At 40.4% G+C, this 15,573-nt stretch overlaps 1 protein-coding gene across 2 annotated transcripts in view; it reads left to right on the top strand.

Moving 5' to 3' along the window:
• The window catches only part of grin2aa (glutamate receptor, ionotropic, N-methyl D-aspartate 2A, a), a 69,852-nt gene that overhangs the window by 1,474 nt on the left and 52,805 nt on the right, over window positions 1-15,573 (top strand). The window contains exons 1-2 of one of the 2 annotated variants that reach the window (XM_088358288.1): window positions 2,145-2,821; window positions 7,679-8,183. In XM_088358288.1, the coding sequence (XP_088214414.1) occupies window positions 7,701-8,183 (483 nt within the window). In that variant the 5' untranslated portion in view covers window positions 2,145-2,821; window positions 7,679-7,700. Of the gene's footprint in view, window positions 1-2,144; window positions 2,822-7,678; window positions 8,184-15,573 lie in introns of those variants that run through there. The other variant, XM_088358287.1, reaches the window with a different exon arrangement.

The following is a 15,573-nucleotide window of genomic DNA, read 5'->3' as shown; positions in this document are numbered from 1 at the left end:
ATTCTGCATTGAGACTTGCTCCTATGGAAAGAGGCATACAGTCTAAAATCAATATTATCTTTTTCTTTTTGTGGTCGCACAGTCAGTCTGTGTTAGTTCCACCCAACGACTGATTTTATATTGCTTGGGGATGCTGTCTGCGTTGACAAGCGTTTGTCTGAGTGCCCTCCCCGAAGAGGCGAAAGTGTCGCTGTCCGGTGCTGAAACGTCAATTCCCGATATTGAGGAAAGCTAAAAGTGTTTGTTTCAGCTTCATCAGGTTCACGCAAACGTGAACGTTTGTTTTCTTTGAGTTTGAGCTGTGATTTGAGTGTTTCAGAGGTAAAAGCAAAACATTGGCAAGACCTTGAACTGCCCTAGGACTCTTTTACTGCATCCAACCAGTAAAATGTAAGCATCACTATACAGTTCTGTAAAATAAGAATAACCTTTATTATCATTAACACATATCTGTGATGTGAACCAAGATGCTTACGGTGATCTTAACTACTTGTCCACATGCAGCTGGCCTAATAGTCATTTTCCTTGCTATGTAGTCATCCGTGGTAGATTTCAACCCAAGGCTGCAGCCTTCATGATTCACTAAATGAGTTACCAATAATGGGAAGAGCTAGTTCTGCCTCTTTACTACAACAAACAACACCCTCATATTCATAGTTCAGCCATTGCTATTTATAGTCTGGTCAGTGGATAATCAAAGTTGCAGCCATAATCCTGCATAAACTGCTGTCTGCCTAATCTGATGTCATCTCATATTGCACTTTAATTATGCCAATTTGATGTGATTTTTGGAATGTATTTATTTATGTATTATTTTTTTTAGCAACAGGCTACAGTCCTGCACTGCATATATACATTTTTATAAAATAAATAATAAATACACTTCAAACACTTGCATTTCCTTCTCTTTTTTTCATCACTCAAATATGAGGTTCTCTCCTAAGAGAATAAAATAAAGATGAATAGATCAAAATAGTGTATGTATAATTTCAACAAAAGGGCCTCTATTTTTCATATGTATACATGAAAGGGAGTCATTAAACAGTAATCGATTCATCACATTAGTGCTTTGGAGGAAAGCGCATGGAACTCTGCGTGGGAGTGCATGTGTGTGTACACTCCAAAACCCTTACGGCAATTCCGTCTCCCAGACAGCTGTTTGGTGACCTGGGAACACCCGCACTCCCACTGCCACCGTATGTTATGCACACACACACACTTGCGAACACATAGACGTTTGCGGCTGTCACAGACACACACCCCCAGCATTCTCAACTGCAAATAAGTCGGCGGACACATATACACTGGTTGTCCAGCGGTAGATATTTCTGTGGTCCCCATTAATAAGTTCTTGATGGACCTTGAGTGACATGGACACACCAGGTTTGCAGTGAGAAAAAATTTTACTCTTAACATCACATTTGAATCAAGTTTTGCCATCTCATTAATTTGCAGTTTGTTGTGCCTGTAGAAGAAATCAATTGAATCAAATCGATGGGGACTGGTGCAGACCTTTAGTGTGTGATTCTGTTTGGGTGGTGAGGTTGTAATATTTTTGTAATGCCAAGCTGTAATGAGGTTCTAGTGAGCTGTCGAAACCACGTGGCATTTTACACAACTTTGCTGCATACAGGTTGTGTGTGTGTGTAGCATTACTACTGTTGGCCTCCTAATAATTCCATTTAGGCATCTCATTCCTATAATACCAGCTCAAATGTAAGTTGATGGTTCATCTATTTCAAATGCATCCCCCTGTTTAGAATAGTAAAACACTAATAGGTTAATAAAATTCAAATGCTGCATGGTCTTTTTTTTTTAAAGCGACTTCAGATGCCAACAAAATGAATGTTCACGTCTTGCAGTTGTTTCAACACCCATTATGGTGAATTCATGAAGCCCTTCCATGCTCAGTACTCAAGACGCAGTAGTTGACTTTGATCAGCATTGATCCGATTTCTATGCACCATTGCTTCTTTGCACCATTTATCAGCTCTGCTGCATGTGCTCCACTTTCCAGCTGAATTGACTCCATAAAAAAAAAAAAAATCTCCAAAGACATCTTTTTCCCCTTCACCGAAACAATGTGGTTGCATGCGGGAAAAAGAGGATGAGGGTTTTACGCCGTTTTCCCAACTCTCGTCGTCCTGATGGAGCTTTAACAGAAGACGGGAGAGAAGCACCAAGAGTCCAGCTGCCTCCGTATCTGCAGTGAGCGCGCATGGAGGAATAGACTCACGCACCAGAGCACATTCAGTGCACACATCACATAAACACAAACGCGCACGACGAGGTAGCGAGAGAGAGAGGGAGGGAGGGAGCGAGCAAGAGAAAGCGTGTCCCATGCATGCACGCTCTGCGGGCTGCAGGAGCTCTCTACTGGTCCACGAATGTGCGCGTCCAGCCTGCCTCATCCCTTCTCCTCAGCCCCGGGACGGCAATGACAGCTCGGATACCGAGACCTGTGATCTCATAGAGGCTGCTTGAGCCCCCCATCATGCGCGGGGCCGGCAGAGATTGCAGTGGAGAATCAGCCGCAGGCGCACGCACAATGAAGATTGGATTACTACAACATTAATGTTCTTTGCAGCGGCGCCGTCACAAAGTGAGAACACCGTGGGATTTCTTTCCATTCTTGTCGTTTTTGGGGGACACGGTGGAAATTATCGCTTTCCAGATATCGGGTGCTTTGTCCCCCCCCTCCTGCTGTGCAGTGTTTGAGAGTGAGCACCATCCGAGGCTGCACGCGTTCTCAGAGGCAAGAGGGGACTGTTGCAATGTCATCTCACGCTACTATTTTGGAGCTCTGGGGAAGGGAGATGTTGTAAGTAGTTTTTATTTTCTCTCAATGTTGCACCGTGGGGCTCCCATGCAACACCTTCTACCCCCGTTGCCGATGCGCTCTGGCTCTGCGGGTTCCCCCACAGGAGTCCCCCAAGCCAAAGTGCGGCACTAAACCACACCACAAGAGTCTGATTTTAATTCATCAGAAAGGAAAAGAATCTAATCAATGTTGCAAATGAAAAACAAAAAGATATATTCTCAGCATGGCGCTGGTAATTAGCTCATATTTCATCCAGTTGCGCAGTGAAGAGAGCGCAGGCTGCTTGGAGGCGCATCAATGTAACAACACCCCTTGTAGGCTTGTATGTATATTAATCTTTTAAAATCATTGTAGCAATTCACCTGATTGGAAACGTAAAATCCAAAAACACGCATCTCACGTACGGTTGCGCAAATTCGTTCTCATTCATATGAGGCGTCCAACTCCATAAAACTGTGGACTACTCAACGAAATATAGATCAACTACTAAAGAAAATTAAAGGGAATGATTGAGTTCTCCACTTTACATCTAAATTTGGTTATTTCATCTTTCTGGAACAACTTTTGATTCATGCACGACTCATTCCGAGAATCTTGACAATAATGTGATTTATTTTTCTTACTTTCTACTCTATTTCAGTTCCGAGTAATTTATCTAACGCCAGTGGAATCGTTTATGGGTGTTAAAACATGTTTTAAGTCGACACAAATGTCTCAACCGCGGAGGGAGAACGCAGTACCTCTATTGACCAGCAGGGGTCGTTCTTGTATTGTGTTGTCTTGAACCGAATTGAACCTCCCCTCTTCTCATCATCCCCTGTTCTCGGGCTCTAGTCACGTTGTAGAAGCGCAGTTCTCTCCTCCTCCCTCTCAGAATAGGCGTCAGCTGCAGCCCATGGAGGGCCAATCCATATTTCTTTGACAGAAAAAGGAAATAAAGTATTAACACCTCCCCCCCATGTAGATTGAGGCCAAACACCAAAGCCTTTTGCTTTCTGCTTTTCCTGCTCACCTGAGAAAAAAGTCGAGCTTGAGAAGCTTTTATCAAATCCCAATGTATATAATGCAAAGCGGCAAATCATTTCCTTGAAGACCACTAATTCCACCAATGGAGTCGACAGAAGGGATATTTTATGATGTGTAACCTCCGAGCCAGACCCTCAGAAAGCACTCTGGAAAGAAACAATTGCTTTTTTCTTTTTTTTTTTTGGGCTAAGCAACACTGCGGCATCATTTATATCGCCTCCAAACTTGTCTGCAACTGTAAAGTCATTAAATACTAAATGATTCATTAATGACATGAGTGCAAGTCAACATGGAGCAAACGCAAAACGATGTCCAATTAGCACAGGTTAAATTATTTGATGACTCTATTCTGAAGTTGCAACTAACTGCTTCAATTCCAAACTACGTTCAATGGAATCATCACACCGATGATCCAAATGGCCTTTTGTGTAATTGTGGTAAAGTAACAACATATTTAGTGGCCAATTAATCATTTGAAATCCCAACTGAAAACTAATTCAAGACGACAATACAATTAGCTTCCTTGCAGCTATTTTGAATTGGATTACAGACGATTAGATTAAATTCTCTTCTGAGTATTGTTTTATTTTAATATCGTTATTTTGAAGATTTCCTATTATTGAACATTCTACCAAACACCGTAAAAAACTTTATTGGTGCTCCTTGTGTAATTTGATCAGTTTTGTAGTGAGGTGAAAAAAAAGCTCATTTTAACTTTGGTATCTAAATGTATATGTAAGTGAACTTCTTTCTTCTGTTACCCGTACTTTCGTTCTCTGCCATCTGCTCTGCGCAATGTGCATTAGCACCCACGACAAGCCCAGCGGAAGTAATCGTCTGTTACGCCTCAACATGTCTGCCCATTGCACAAACCTCTTTAGCTATGCAAAGTACTTCACACATGTATTAGGGCGACATCTGTAGCGAACACGTCGAACTTGTATTGCTGCCCCCCCCCCAAAAAAAAATTGATAATTGCCAGATTATTTTTTTCAATAGTTTCTGCAATCATTCTTGTGGTTGTTGTTTGTTTCAGCAAACATGGCGGTAGGCGCTATAATAAAAAAAAAAAAGTGTCAGAGATGGATGTAGAGGACCTCAAGACATGGCTTGGATAATTTTGTATTGATGTGGATGGAGGCCTTTTCTCAGTGAACTGTAACAGGCAGTCGAGTGATTTACTGCTCGGAGCAGCTACGAGGATCCCCACCACTGAATCACACCCTGTGATCCTCAGTTTCAAAGCAATCCATTGTTTCTTTAGGATCTTAAAATTGTCTTCTAATGTAGATGTCAATTTCAAGCTTGCTTGGAGAAGAGATGCTACTCAGCCGAGGTGTTAAAGTCATCAGGTGAAACCCTCGGGCGGCCCTCGTTGGAGATGATCCAGCCACATCCTTCTGGCCCTCACCCAGAGAAAGATGGACAAATTACAACTGATCTGACCTGGGAGCTTATTGAGTCTCACCCAGGGAAGGACAAAGGGTGCGAAATGAGTTACCTTTGACCTCGCTTGGAGTGCCGAACACTTGATACGGATCACACCATAAAATTACCTGGCTGAGTAAAACATCCACCGATATTAACCATCTTGGCTTAGACTTTGTAAATAAATCATAAAGAGGATAAGACTAGGAAGATACGAGAATGATCATGTGCGGTCATATTAATCATCATGTAAAGATAATGCAAGTTGAATTATTGATGCAGATCTAAGCTGGTTATGTGTGAACTAGAAAATAGATTTTGTGGAGGCGGAGTCATATAGAGCGATGATGCTCCCTGTGTGTGTTCACACTGCTTCCTTCTTTTTTGGTGGCAGTGTGTTTGCGTGACTGGTATCCATGATTACGGCCGTGCCTGCCAAACATGGCTCCACTGTTGTTTTGCCAAAAGTAGGGGAGCCTTTGTGTGACGCCATACTGCTTCAATCCTATTTGGCTCACTTTTCATTCTTGTTCCTAGCATGTGAGCGATTGGGTTCCTTTTTTACAACTTTCTCTGCTCATTTTTTCCTCCCTATAAATTTTTGGAAGTTCCGATGTGATGCCGCAGACTTGTCCTGAGCCAAATGCTGACACTGTATTGGAATTTGAAGCGCACATATTTTAATGGATCACTAGCTTGTTCTTCATTGGACATTTTATTTTCGCCCAGCTCAGCATGCTGGCATGGCAGCGTTGTTCTCTTTTTACGGCCGTTTGGAGCGTTTTATTTTAAGCAGACTTAAGAATTTGTTATTAGAAATATGGAAGATATAGTCAGAAGCATTTCTGACTTGTAAATAAGTCACTTTGAAAACTTCTATGTTGGGCTGTGGTAGTACCGTATTTTCCGGACTGTAAGGCACACTAGACTATACGGTGAACCTTCAATGAATGACCCATTTTAAAACGTTGTCCTTATATAAGGCGCACCGGACTGTAAGGCGCACTGTCGGCTTTTGAGAACATTTTAGGTTTCAAGGTGCGCCTTATAGTCCGGAAAATACGGTAGTTACATTGGATTGGTTGAACCGAGTCATGTGATCAAACAAGATCATGCAAGTAAAAGAAAAGAAAGTCTTTTGGAAAATTTGCACTCAGGGTAAGTACCTCCGTTGCTTTCACCGCATGGGGAAAAGTAATTGTGTCAATGATTGATTCACCCGTCACTGGGAAAATAATCACAGCGTCATTAGAGCTAGACTGCGGCCATAGTTGTAAACAAAATTATACTTCACAGGGGTCAAACTGATTCATTGATGACTGCAAAACCCACACGGACGCTCCTGAGACTTTTCAAGCCTGCTATCGCTCCTGTGAACGGAAATTAGAATCTATGTTGCTTATAAACCAGTGATCCCATCTTTAATTTTATCAGATGTGATAAAAGACCCAAACTGGTTGTGCGATGACACCAAAATATGCCGACCCGTCACCGTGTCTGTAAATTGTCAGTACCTGCACAACAATCTCGCCATCTTTCTCTCTCAGAAGTTCAATCTTTCATGCTCTGTGAGCATTGGGTGTCTCTCGAGGGAGATGAAGGTGTAAATTGTGGAGCATGTGAGACGATGATGTCGATGTACTTTTCTGCCCCGGTTGGTCCAGAGTCGCTGATGTCATCCTTACATGTCTTATCATATTGATTCTCACGCCGTCTCATCACATTATCATATTTTTCAGACAAAGCCCGCAACACACATCTGTACCACCTCAGGAACTTGATGGAACCGTTTTTCACAAGCGGATTTGGTTGGGAAAATTAATTAGTGGAGTTGCTTTAATTGCAACCTTGAGTTTTGAAAGGTAACATTCCGACTCTGTGAGTAACTTTAATTAAGCTATCAAAATTTTATCCAACCACCAAACCATTTTTTCCTTTTCTTTTTTTGTTACCTTGAAATATAAATGGCCGATGGATTATGTCCAATAGTGTCGCATCTGGTCATGAATAATTTCCACTAACGACCCAGACTAGATTTAGCTCCTCCCCCCACCGTGTCTCACAAAGTGTATGACTACACACCAATTTATCTTAAGACTTATTTTGATTCCATTACCGATTCTGCAGGAAAAAAAAAAAATTCTATATGTCACTAAAGTGAAAACCGCTTTGGTTCCCAATTTGAAATCAAGCGTGTAAACGCCAGTTATTACCCTCATAAGTCACATATTGCATATCCAAGCAGCCTCCGTTTGAATCATCCTACCTGAGTCGTCGTGACTGCGACCAGAAAACTTATTAGTCATCTTGAATGTCTCTCTCAAGCCATCCCCCACTCATACGCGTCTCACACCATTCCTTAAAAGAAGCCTACTCTGACAAATGTTCTTTTCTTCCGTGCAGGGGCTGAAGTGGTTTCGGAAGTATGTCCCTCAGCAGCACCAGAAGCAAGAGGAGGAGTAGAAGGAGCAGCGGTTGGGCCCGTGGCAGCGGGGGTCATGCTGTGCTGCTTTCCTTAGCTCTACTGGTGGTGGTGACCTATATCACCAACCCGGTGGTAGCTCAAAAGCAGCGAAGTGGAGGTGCCGCCGAGAAAGTGCCGGTCCTAAATATCGCCGTGATCCTGGGCCGCACGCGTTACATCTCGGACCGAGACATCCGGGCACTGTGGGGGAAAGAGGAACCTATTGACGTCAATGTGGTCAGCCTGCTCGTGAATGAGACGGACCCCAAAAGCATCATCACCCACATGTGTGACCTGATGTCCGGGACAAAGATCCACGGTGTGGTGTTTGGGGATGGCACGGACCAGGAGGCCATCGCCCAGATTTTGGATTTTATTTCCTCGCAGACGCTCATACCCATCCTGGGCATTCATGGAGGTTCGTCCATGATCATGGCGGATAAGGTAGGCTGCTATGAATGATCAAATATTTGATATGATATGTGGCAAGCAGGAAAGGTAAGTTACACCAAAAAGGTATTCAAACGGCTCAATAGGCATTTGAGTTGAGAAAATGTTATTCTAGTTTCTGCCGAGTGAATGCGCACAGGTTGAAATGAATTCAGGCATTCCAAAGCAGGAGGTAAAGGTCGGAAAACATGTTTGACGCTTGGTGAAAATGTTATGCAAGGGTGCACAAACACCTGCCTCGGCTGCAAATTTGGGTATTTGTTGGACCATCATGTTGTCATGTACAGTGAAGGGCATGAGTTGTTTTTTTTTGTATTATGCCTTTTAATATAAAAAGTAGTCAATTCTTTTTTTTAATCATTAATTTTGGGAAATGCTGACTTCATCAAACACCTATGAGATGGACTACTGGCCTTCATCTTGCTCCAAATGTTGTGGCCCACAATAAAACAAACATTTTATTATATTATATAAAATATTTAATAAATTATATATAAATATTATCATTTATTTATATATACATATATATAATTTATTTATTTATTTATTCACAATATTTTATTCATTTTTAAACAGAACAGAGAACAAAACAAGCAGACCTTTAAGCAACAAAGTTTTTTGTTTACAGTAAATATACAAATGTCTTAAAGTTATTGTGCTAATCGTTTATTAATCCCGCAGTTTTAAACATGCCTACTTTTAAGGATGAAGGAGGGAGGGAGAAGTGTGACAAAGGTGGAGCGACGAAGCAGAGAAATGAAGGGCAGAAGGATAATAATCCCTTGGACCAGAGGCGAGGCTGAAGGGAAAGGAATTACCCAAAGTTCTGATTGGCACATAGCAAACACGACGCCTCTTGCAAGAGTAAACATAAATTCTCGCAAGACTCATATCCTCTGAGTGAAACGATTCGGCTCTTTGACACTGCAAGTTTTTTTTTTTTTTGCAGGCGCAGACAAGCGAGGAATTATCTACTTTCATGTTCAGCCCACACCTTTGTGTGCTTTTATTTTCTGTTTGGCTTCCCCCCCTCATAGCCCATTGATGAGCTTTATTTCCAAATGTCATGGAGAGTGATGTCATGGCTTCCGTTTGGCTAGTGTATTCGACACCCACACATATATCCTCTTTTGCCTCTAGGTTAAGCTCCTATTTATCTTCCCCTGTATAGTCGTGTGGAATTCCTGTGAGTCATATTTGTGTTTGTGGTGATTCCATCAGACTTGATACCGTATTTTCCGGACTATAAGGCGCACCCAACTATAAGGCGCACCATTAATGCATCATGTCAGATTTTTAATCCAAATCAAATCATTCTCCATTTTCTTTTTTTTATTTCAGCTTCAGATGCAACAAATTACTTTATAATGACAAAATAATGATCCATAGTCTTTTTGATTCATGATTCACAGTCTTCAGCGGGCCACTTATGATTGATTTCATGACACGATGCTTCAGGCCAGTTTAAATTTAGGAATTTGGTCCATATATAAGGCGCACCGGACTACAAGGCGCAGTGTCGGCTTTTGGGAAAATTGGAGGTTTTTAGGTGTGCCTTATAGTGCGGAAAATACGGTAAGCTAAATTTGGAGCAGTCAAAACATTTAAGGGTAATAATTAGGGTTTTTTTGGTCATAGTAGAAGTAGCTACCTGTTAAAATATGTGCTCCGACATGAAGCCATCATACAATCCTCCCAGCGTGCACTGTGATGAATCGTTGCCTTTGCCCGTTTCCCCACATCGCCTTGCCTCCTTAATCTTTATACGCCATAGGTGGAAAGGGGGGGGGGGGGCAGGGGGGCCTTTCTATATGTTTTCCCTCTCAAGTGAAAGTAGTAGAGTCTGATTTTCCCCCTAATCCTCATGTGAAATATAAGGCGACGCTCGCCTCCACTGATGCCTTGTAAGATCCTCAGTGTGTTTGTCTCTTGCTGATTACGCCTTCATGCCGTGTGCGTGAAATTTCACCGCATTTATGATTTATTGGCTTTGCACTTCATGTATGCACATGTGAGTGAGTTTTTCCTCTTCCTGTCACATAGGGGCTAAATCTCTCAACTGAGTTGAAGCTCTTGAGATTTTGATTGGAGACCATTTTCCCCTTCAAGAAAATGAGATGCCTTTTTTTATTTATTTTTTGCTTTTTTATTACTTGTGCTAGTCACTTCCAAACATCTACTAACCTTTTTGTGAAATATTATATCAATTTCTTTCTTTTAAATCAAAGTGAGATTGTTAGAAGCATCCACTACTATTTTTATGTTTTTTTTTCTTTATGCTCTTTATTTTTGACTCTCTGGATGCATGTTTGAGTTCTTTTCTTGCTTTCTTGCATCAACGCTTTAATTATTGCACGGCCTCATTCTTTCAATGTTTTGACTGTGTGGGTTGATGTCTGTCTAGCTTGACATAATTGACAAAATTGTTTTCAAACCGGATAGGTACGGAAAATATTGTTATATCACATAGCTCACATCATTTTTTGACAAGCCAGCTTGTTCCTAATTTGCAAAATGTTTTGTAGTAGCCAAAAAATGACTTAATACTTTAACATGAAATACACTTTGATGGAATTTTTTTCACTGAATAAAATTTGGCTGTAAAATAAAACTAATCAGCCCAACTATGATCACAAGTTTACAGACTCAAAAGCATAAGCCAAATTACCCAATAACTTTCAAAAAAATGTTAATTACGACACATTTGATTAAAAAGAATGAGCTTCTGGGAACACATTTGTACAGTTTTTTTTTTTCCTGGCACATCATTGAATAGTGCCGTGCAGTATGAATAGTTTATTCACATACTTAAAACCTGACTTTTTTTCTTTCACACAAAGAAATGTTATTACTTTTTTTTTCTCTCTCTGACTTTTCTTTCTGAAGGCCGCCAAGGCTGAACTTGCTGAGTTTAAGAACTGCTCATAACATAAACTTCATACCCTCAATTTCAACGCATTTATCCTTCAACTAAAGGATTACCTTTTAAATAAAAAAATATATAGTCTGACAGTTGGAATATTTTCCAAATATTCGAAACTGGAGTTTTGCCATACGACTCAATTGTGGATGCAAACATGCGTGCGTGTACCTTGTTGTCACGGTGATGAAACCGCTTGAGGCTGAAAAAGTTTTTTTGCGGCAGTGTTGATGTCGATTGTAGTAAGTGTTCGTGCGTGTTTGTGTGTGTGATCAAAGAACATTATTTATCCATTTCTGTGTCTGTCTCCCCTCAGGCAACATAATTACACACATGTACACACAAACAGATGCACACTGATGCTCTACTGTGTTGTGTGTCAAATAAATCGGAAAAGAGACTGAGGGGAGAGTGAATGCAGCATGATTTATGTCCAATTACTGTTTTGGGGCCGTTTGTTTTCATTTGGCTCAACTCCCACTGTCATGCCGCTTGCACATCTTGCCTATGCTGCACCAGAGCTCCTGCTGCTCCCTAACACACGCACACATCTGCGGAAATGTGTGTGTTTTGTGTTCACGTACTCATCAATATTCGCACAATGCGGGTTTGAGTGCGTCTATAATTGGCTGTGCGTGTTTGTGTCTAATGACATCATGATGCTGCTCTCACAGTTTCCTTCTCTCACTTAGCTTTCCTAGCGCTCCTTGTTTTAAATTTGTATGTCACTCGTAAAAATATGGGAACATATATGTACGGGAATTCTATATTTTATTTATTTATTAATTTATCTATTCATTTATTTATTTAATGTTATGTTATGTTATGTTATGTTATGTTATGTTATGGTATGAAATAGAACTATTTGCGGTTGTCATTTTTATATTTCTGGAAATTTCTCTCTAATAGCAATAATTGACGTTTCCCATCCCGGCGAGTGTCCCATCATTCAGTGGGTCTCTCTTTGGCTGCATTTTGATGCTGTCAGCGCCGCCGGGTCGGCAGCTATAACAGGCCTTTCTCCTGTAATGAAATCAGCTGAATAGCTTGACCTGACGTGGTAAAAATGAAAAGTTATGAGCCATCGCCATCAAATCTATCTTATCTAGTGTCGTTTTGTTAATAATTGATAAGGGCTCAAGATGGAAGGGCCAATCGTGTTAGACTAGTCGCTGTCAGTCTCTTCGGAGCACACTTCGCCCCCGTTGGTTTTGTTTTGAAGATGAGCGAAGAAGCTGACAACCTTGGCTAATGAACATAATGTTTTCAGACAATGATAGTCTGCCAAGGTCAAAAGCTGCGAGATAAAGTGGATTTAAAAGGATGAAGTTGCATTATAAAATATCAATACAAAGATTACGGTGTGGGTCTTTACATTGCATTGGGGAAAACATGACTTTTGAAGTTTTTATTTTGTTTTATTTTTGTTAATGCATGGAATATAAATGTAATTTAATGTAGAAAAGTAAAATACAATTGTAAATGCATGATTTTTTTTACGGTTTATGGACGTACACTGAAGAAAAATTTGAAAATATTTTTAGATAAAAATTGTTTTATGTGTTTTGATTTATAATTCCTTTTAGTGCATTTTAAAAATGAAAAGTTTACATTTTTACAGCATTTTGTTTTCAATTTTAACTGCTTATTTCCTTAGTTTTTGCAAACTCGAATAAATATTAAGGTTTCACGCTTTGCTCAAAAGACAAGCTGGTCTCTCTCCAAGTCAAACTCATCTGGCTCTTTGGATTCAATGCTTCGTCGCAGATTAAACAATTTACTACCAACATCCATGCAAAGTGTTTGCCTGGCCCGAGTGCAACGGCTGTATCAGCTTTCATGCATAACAAGAAAAAGCAAACTGGCAAACATCGACGCTAATCCTCGTCTGTTTGTCGTGGGTGTGAATGTCTGACACTTCTTTGTGTAGGTTTCCCCGCCTATCATTCTCTTATGCGGTTCTTGTTGATTATCCCCAAATTTTTAAATTAAATTCCTGATCTGCTCGACCGCTCTTTTCAGTCGCTCGCAAAGCTTACAATAAATACAGAGTGAGCCCGGTCATGGCGAGACTAAAGAGACCCCCTGGTGGGGGGAATTTTGTCATCTGGGTTTAAGCCTGGCTAATAGATTGATAACATACATTGTGAAAGGTCTCTTTGTGATTGTTGAAGAAGAAAAAGACATCAGTTTGAGGATAAATTAAAAAGCTTGCTTCATTCAAGACATGGAAAGGCATTTTGGATTTTATTATCCTCACACACAGAATGTTTCTTTTTTTTTTTTGCTGATTAACGCCACGCATCTTTCGGCACGGCTCATCAGCTCGGCATAATTCAGCGTTTAAGATTGAAAACTGGAAATGTTTTTTGGAACTTAGTATTGCAAAAACAACAAGCCAATTGGTGTTCAAATGAGTCAGCAGTTTTTGGGGATTAATTTCAGATTTTTAGAACTCTCAAAGTAAAATTAAGGGAGGAAAATGGTGAACCCAAAAGTAATTAAAATTTATCAGGCTCTCTGGTAGATCAAATAACTTAAAAAATGGGAAGGGATCATGGGAACTGGATAGCTTGTTAGCAAATCTATGGAGGCAGATGAGGCTTTATTAATTGCCTGAGATGACATCAGCAAGATTTAATGATAATATTGAACATGCATTGTTGAACATTGCTTTGGAACTCTATAAATGCACACGCAGCCATTTTCATCGTCTTATTTACTCATTTTACTCGGTATTTTCTCCGCTCTTCATCTGTCTTTCTGCTTCTGTGGTGGGTTTATAGATTTTTTTTTTTTTTTTTATTCCGCTACATGTATTGATGTTGTAGGCTTGTTAGGTACTTTTATAATGATGCAACATCTTCACTTTCAGCCGCTTTGGGATTAGAAAACGAATCCACTGTACTCAGGGGTCAGGCAACACTCGCTTGCTCTGACTTTGATCTAATTAGACAAGCTGCAAAGAAGAAAAGGGACCTCCTGCCCTCTTGGACTTTACAGGAAGACAAAGGCTGATGAAAGGACATGGAGACATTTTGGATGTTAATAAGTGGAATAGTTGGGCTATGGCATCAGATGTTTTTCGATGGTTGGTTAGTGTGGAGAAGGTTGACAAAGGATGATCATGATGATGACTTGTGTTTCCCACGAGGAGGATGAACAGAAGAGGACCTAGCATTGAGCCCTGGGGGACAACTTGGGACAGATAAAGAGAATAGATTGGAAAATGAGCTGTAAATTTCTCAGGATATGAGGATTACCGTATTTTCCGGACTATAAGGCGCACCTAAAAGCCGAGAAGTCCGCCTCATAGTCCGGTGCGTCTTATATATGGACCAAATTCCTAAATTTAAACTGGCCCAAAGCATTGTGTCATGAAATCAATCATAAGTGGCCCGCTGAAGACTATGAATCATGAATCAAAAAGACTATGGATCATTATTTTGGGATTATAAAGTAATTTGTTGCGTCTGAAGTTGAAATAAAAAAGATAAAATGGAGAATGATTTGATTTGGATTAAAAATCTGACATGACGCATTGAAGGTGCGCCTTATAGTCTGGAAAAATCGGTAACTGGTCCAAGGCTCCATTTTAAAAATATGAACAAAGATGTAACAATGTTTTTTTAGTGTAGCAACACAATTCCATTACAATCGTCCATTGTGTTCGACTTCACTTTAGCATTGGGCAGTGAGCTGTGCTAAGAGACAGTGGATGGAGAGACGCGGGCAGAATGACATGAATTAAATATTGCTAAGATGAGCGTTTTCCTTGTTTCCTTTGCCTTTAGTACGCTATGATGGAAAACTCAGTGGGGCATAAAGTCACTTTTAATTGTGGTAAAGAAGTGTGCTGGGATGGACAGGAAAATACTTTGTGGGAATGTGACAAGCACACGGCGGGCGTGCCAGTAGGCTCTCAAGAAAGTGATATTATTCATGATTTATTGGATTTGTGATTTATTTGAATGTCTTTTTTCTCCATCCAGGCAACATATAAGAACTTGGCTCTGCTGACTCTAATAAAAGGAAGCTGCGCTACATCCATTAACAACTTAAGAGGTCTTGTCAGGCTCAACAAGAAACTTGAGTGTCCGTGTTTGTTTCCCTCTGAATTTTGAAGAGATAAATCGTGCTACGTATGTTGCAAAGTAGGCCGACTTGTCTGCTATATTTTGTCGGACAGAAACATGATGATGCAGCCGCTCACACTTTGGGATTTATAAATATAGTTTTGTCTTCCCCGGTTAAGCAAACGCTGCAGAGAACCCATTTTTCCGAAGAAACTATTTTTAGTTTTCAGGTCAATTGCAACTTGGCTCAGCACTCTTTCAACAAAGGAGATTTTAATATGTAGTCCTTACAAGCACATCTTCTGCACGTGAGACTTTTTCCAATGATTTCTTTACATTAGGAAGAGAAATGATTTTAAGATCCAAACTGCAATTGTAGAGATCACGA

This window comes from Syngnathus floridae, chromosome 17 (genome assembly GCF_059516105.1).
Source record: "Syngnathus floridae isolate MCC-2025c chromosome 17, RoL_Sflo_1.0, whole genome shotgun sequence".
In the NCBI taxonomy this organism is placed as follows: Eukaryota; Metazoa; Chordata; class Actinopteri; order Syngnathiformes; family Syngnathidae; genus Syngnathus; species Syngnathus floridae.
Note: the sequence above shows the minus strand (reverse complement) of the source record. Positions and strands in the feature narration are given on the sequence as shown.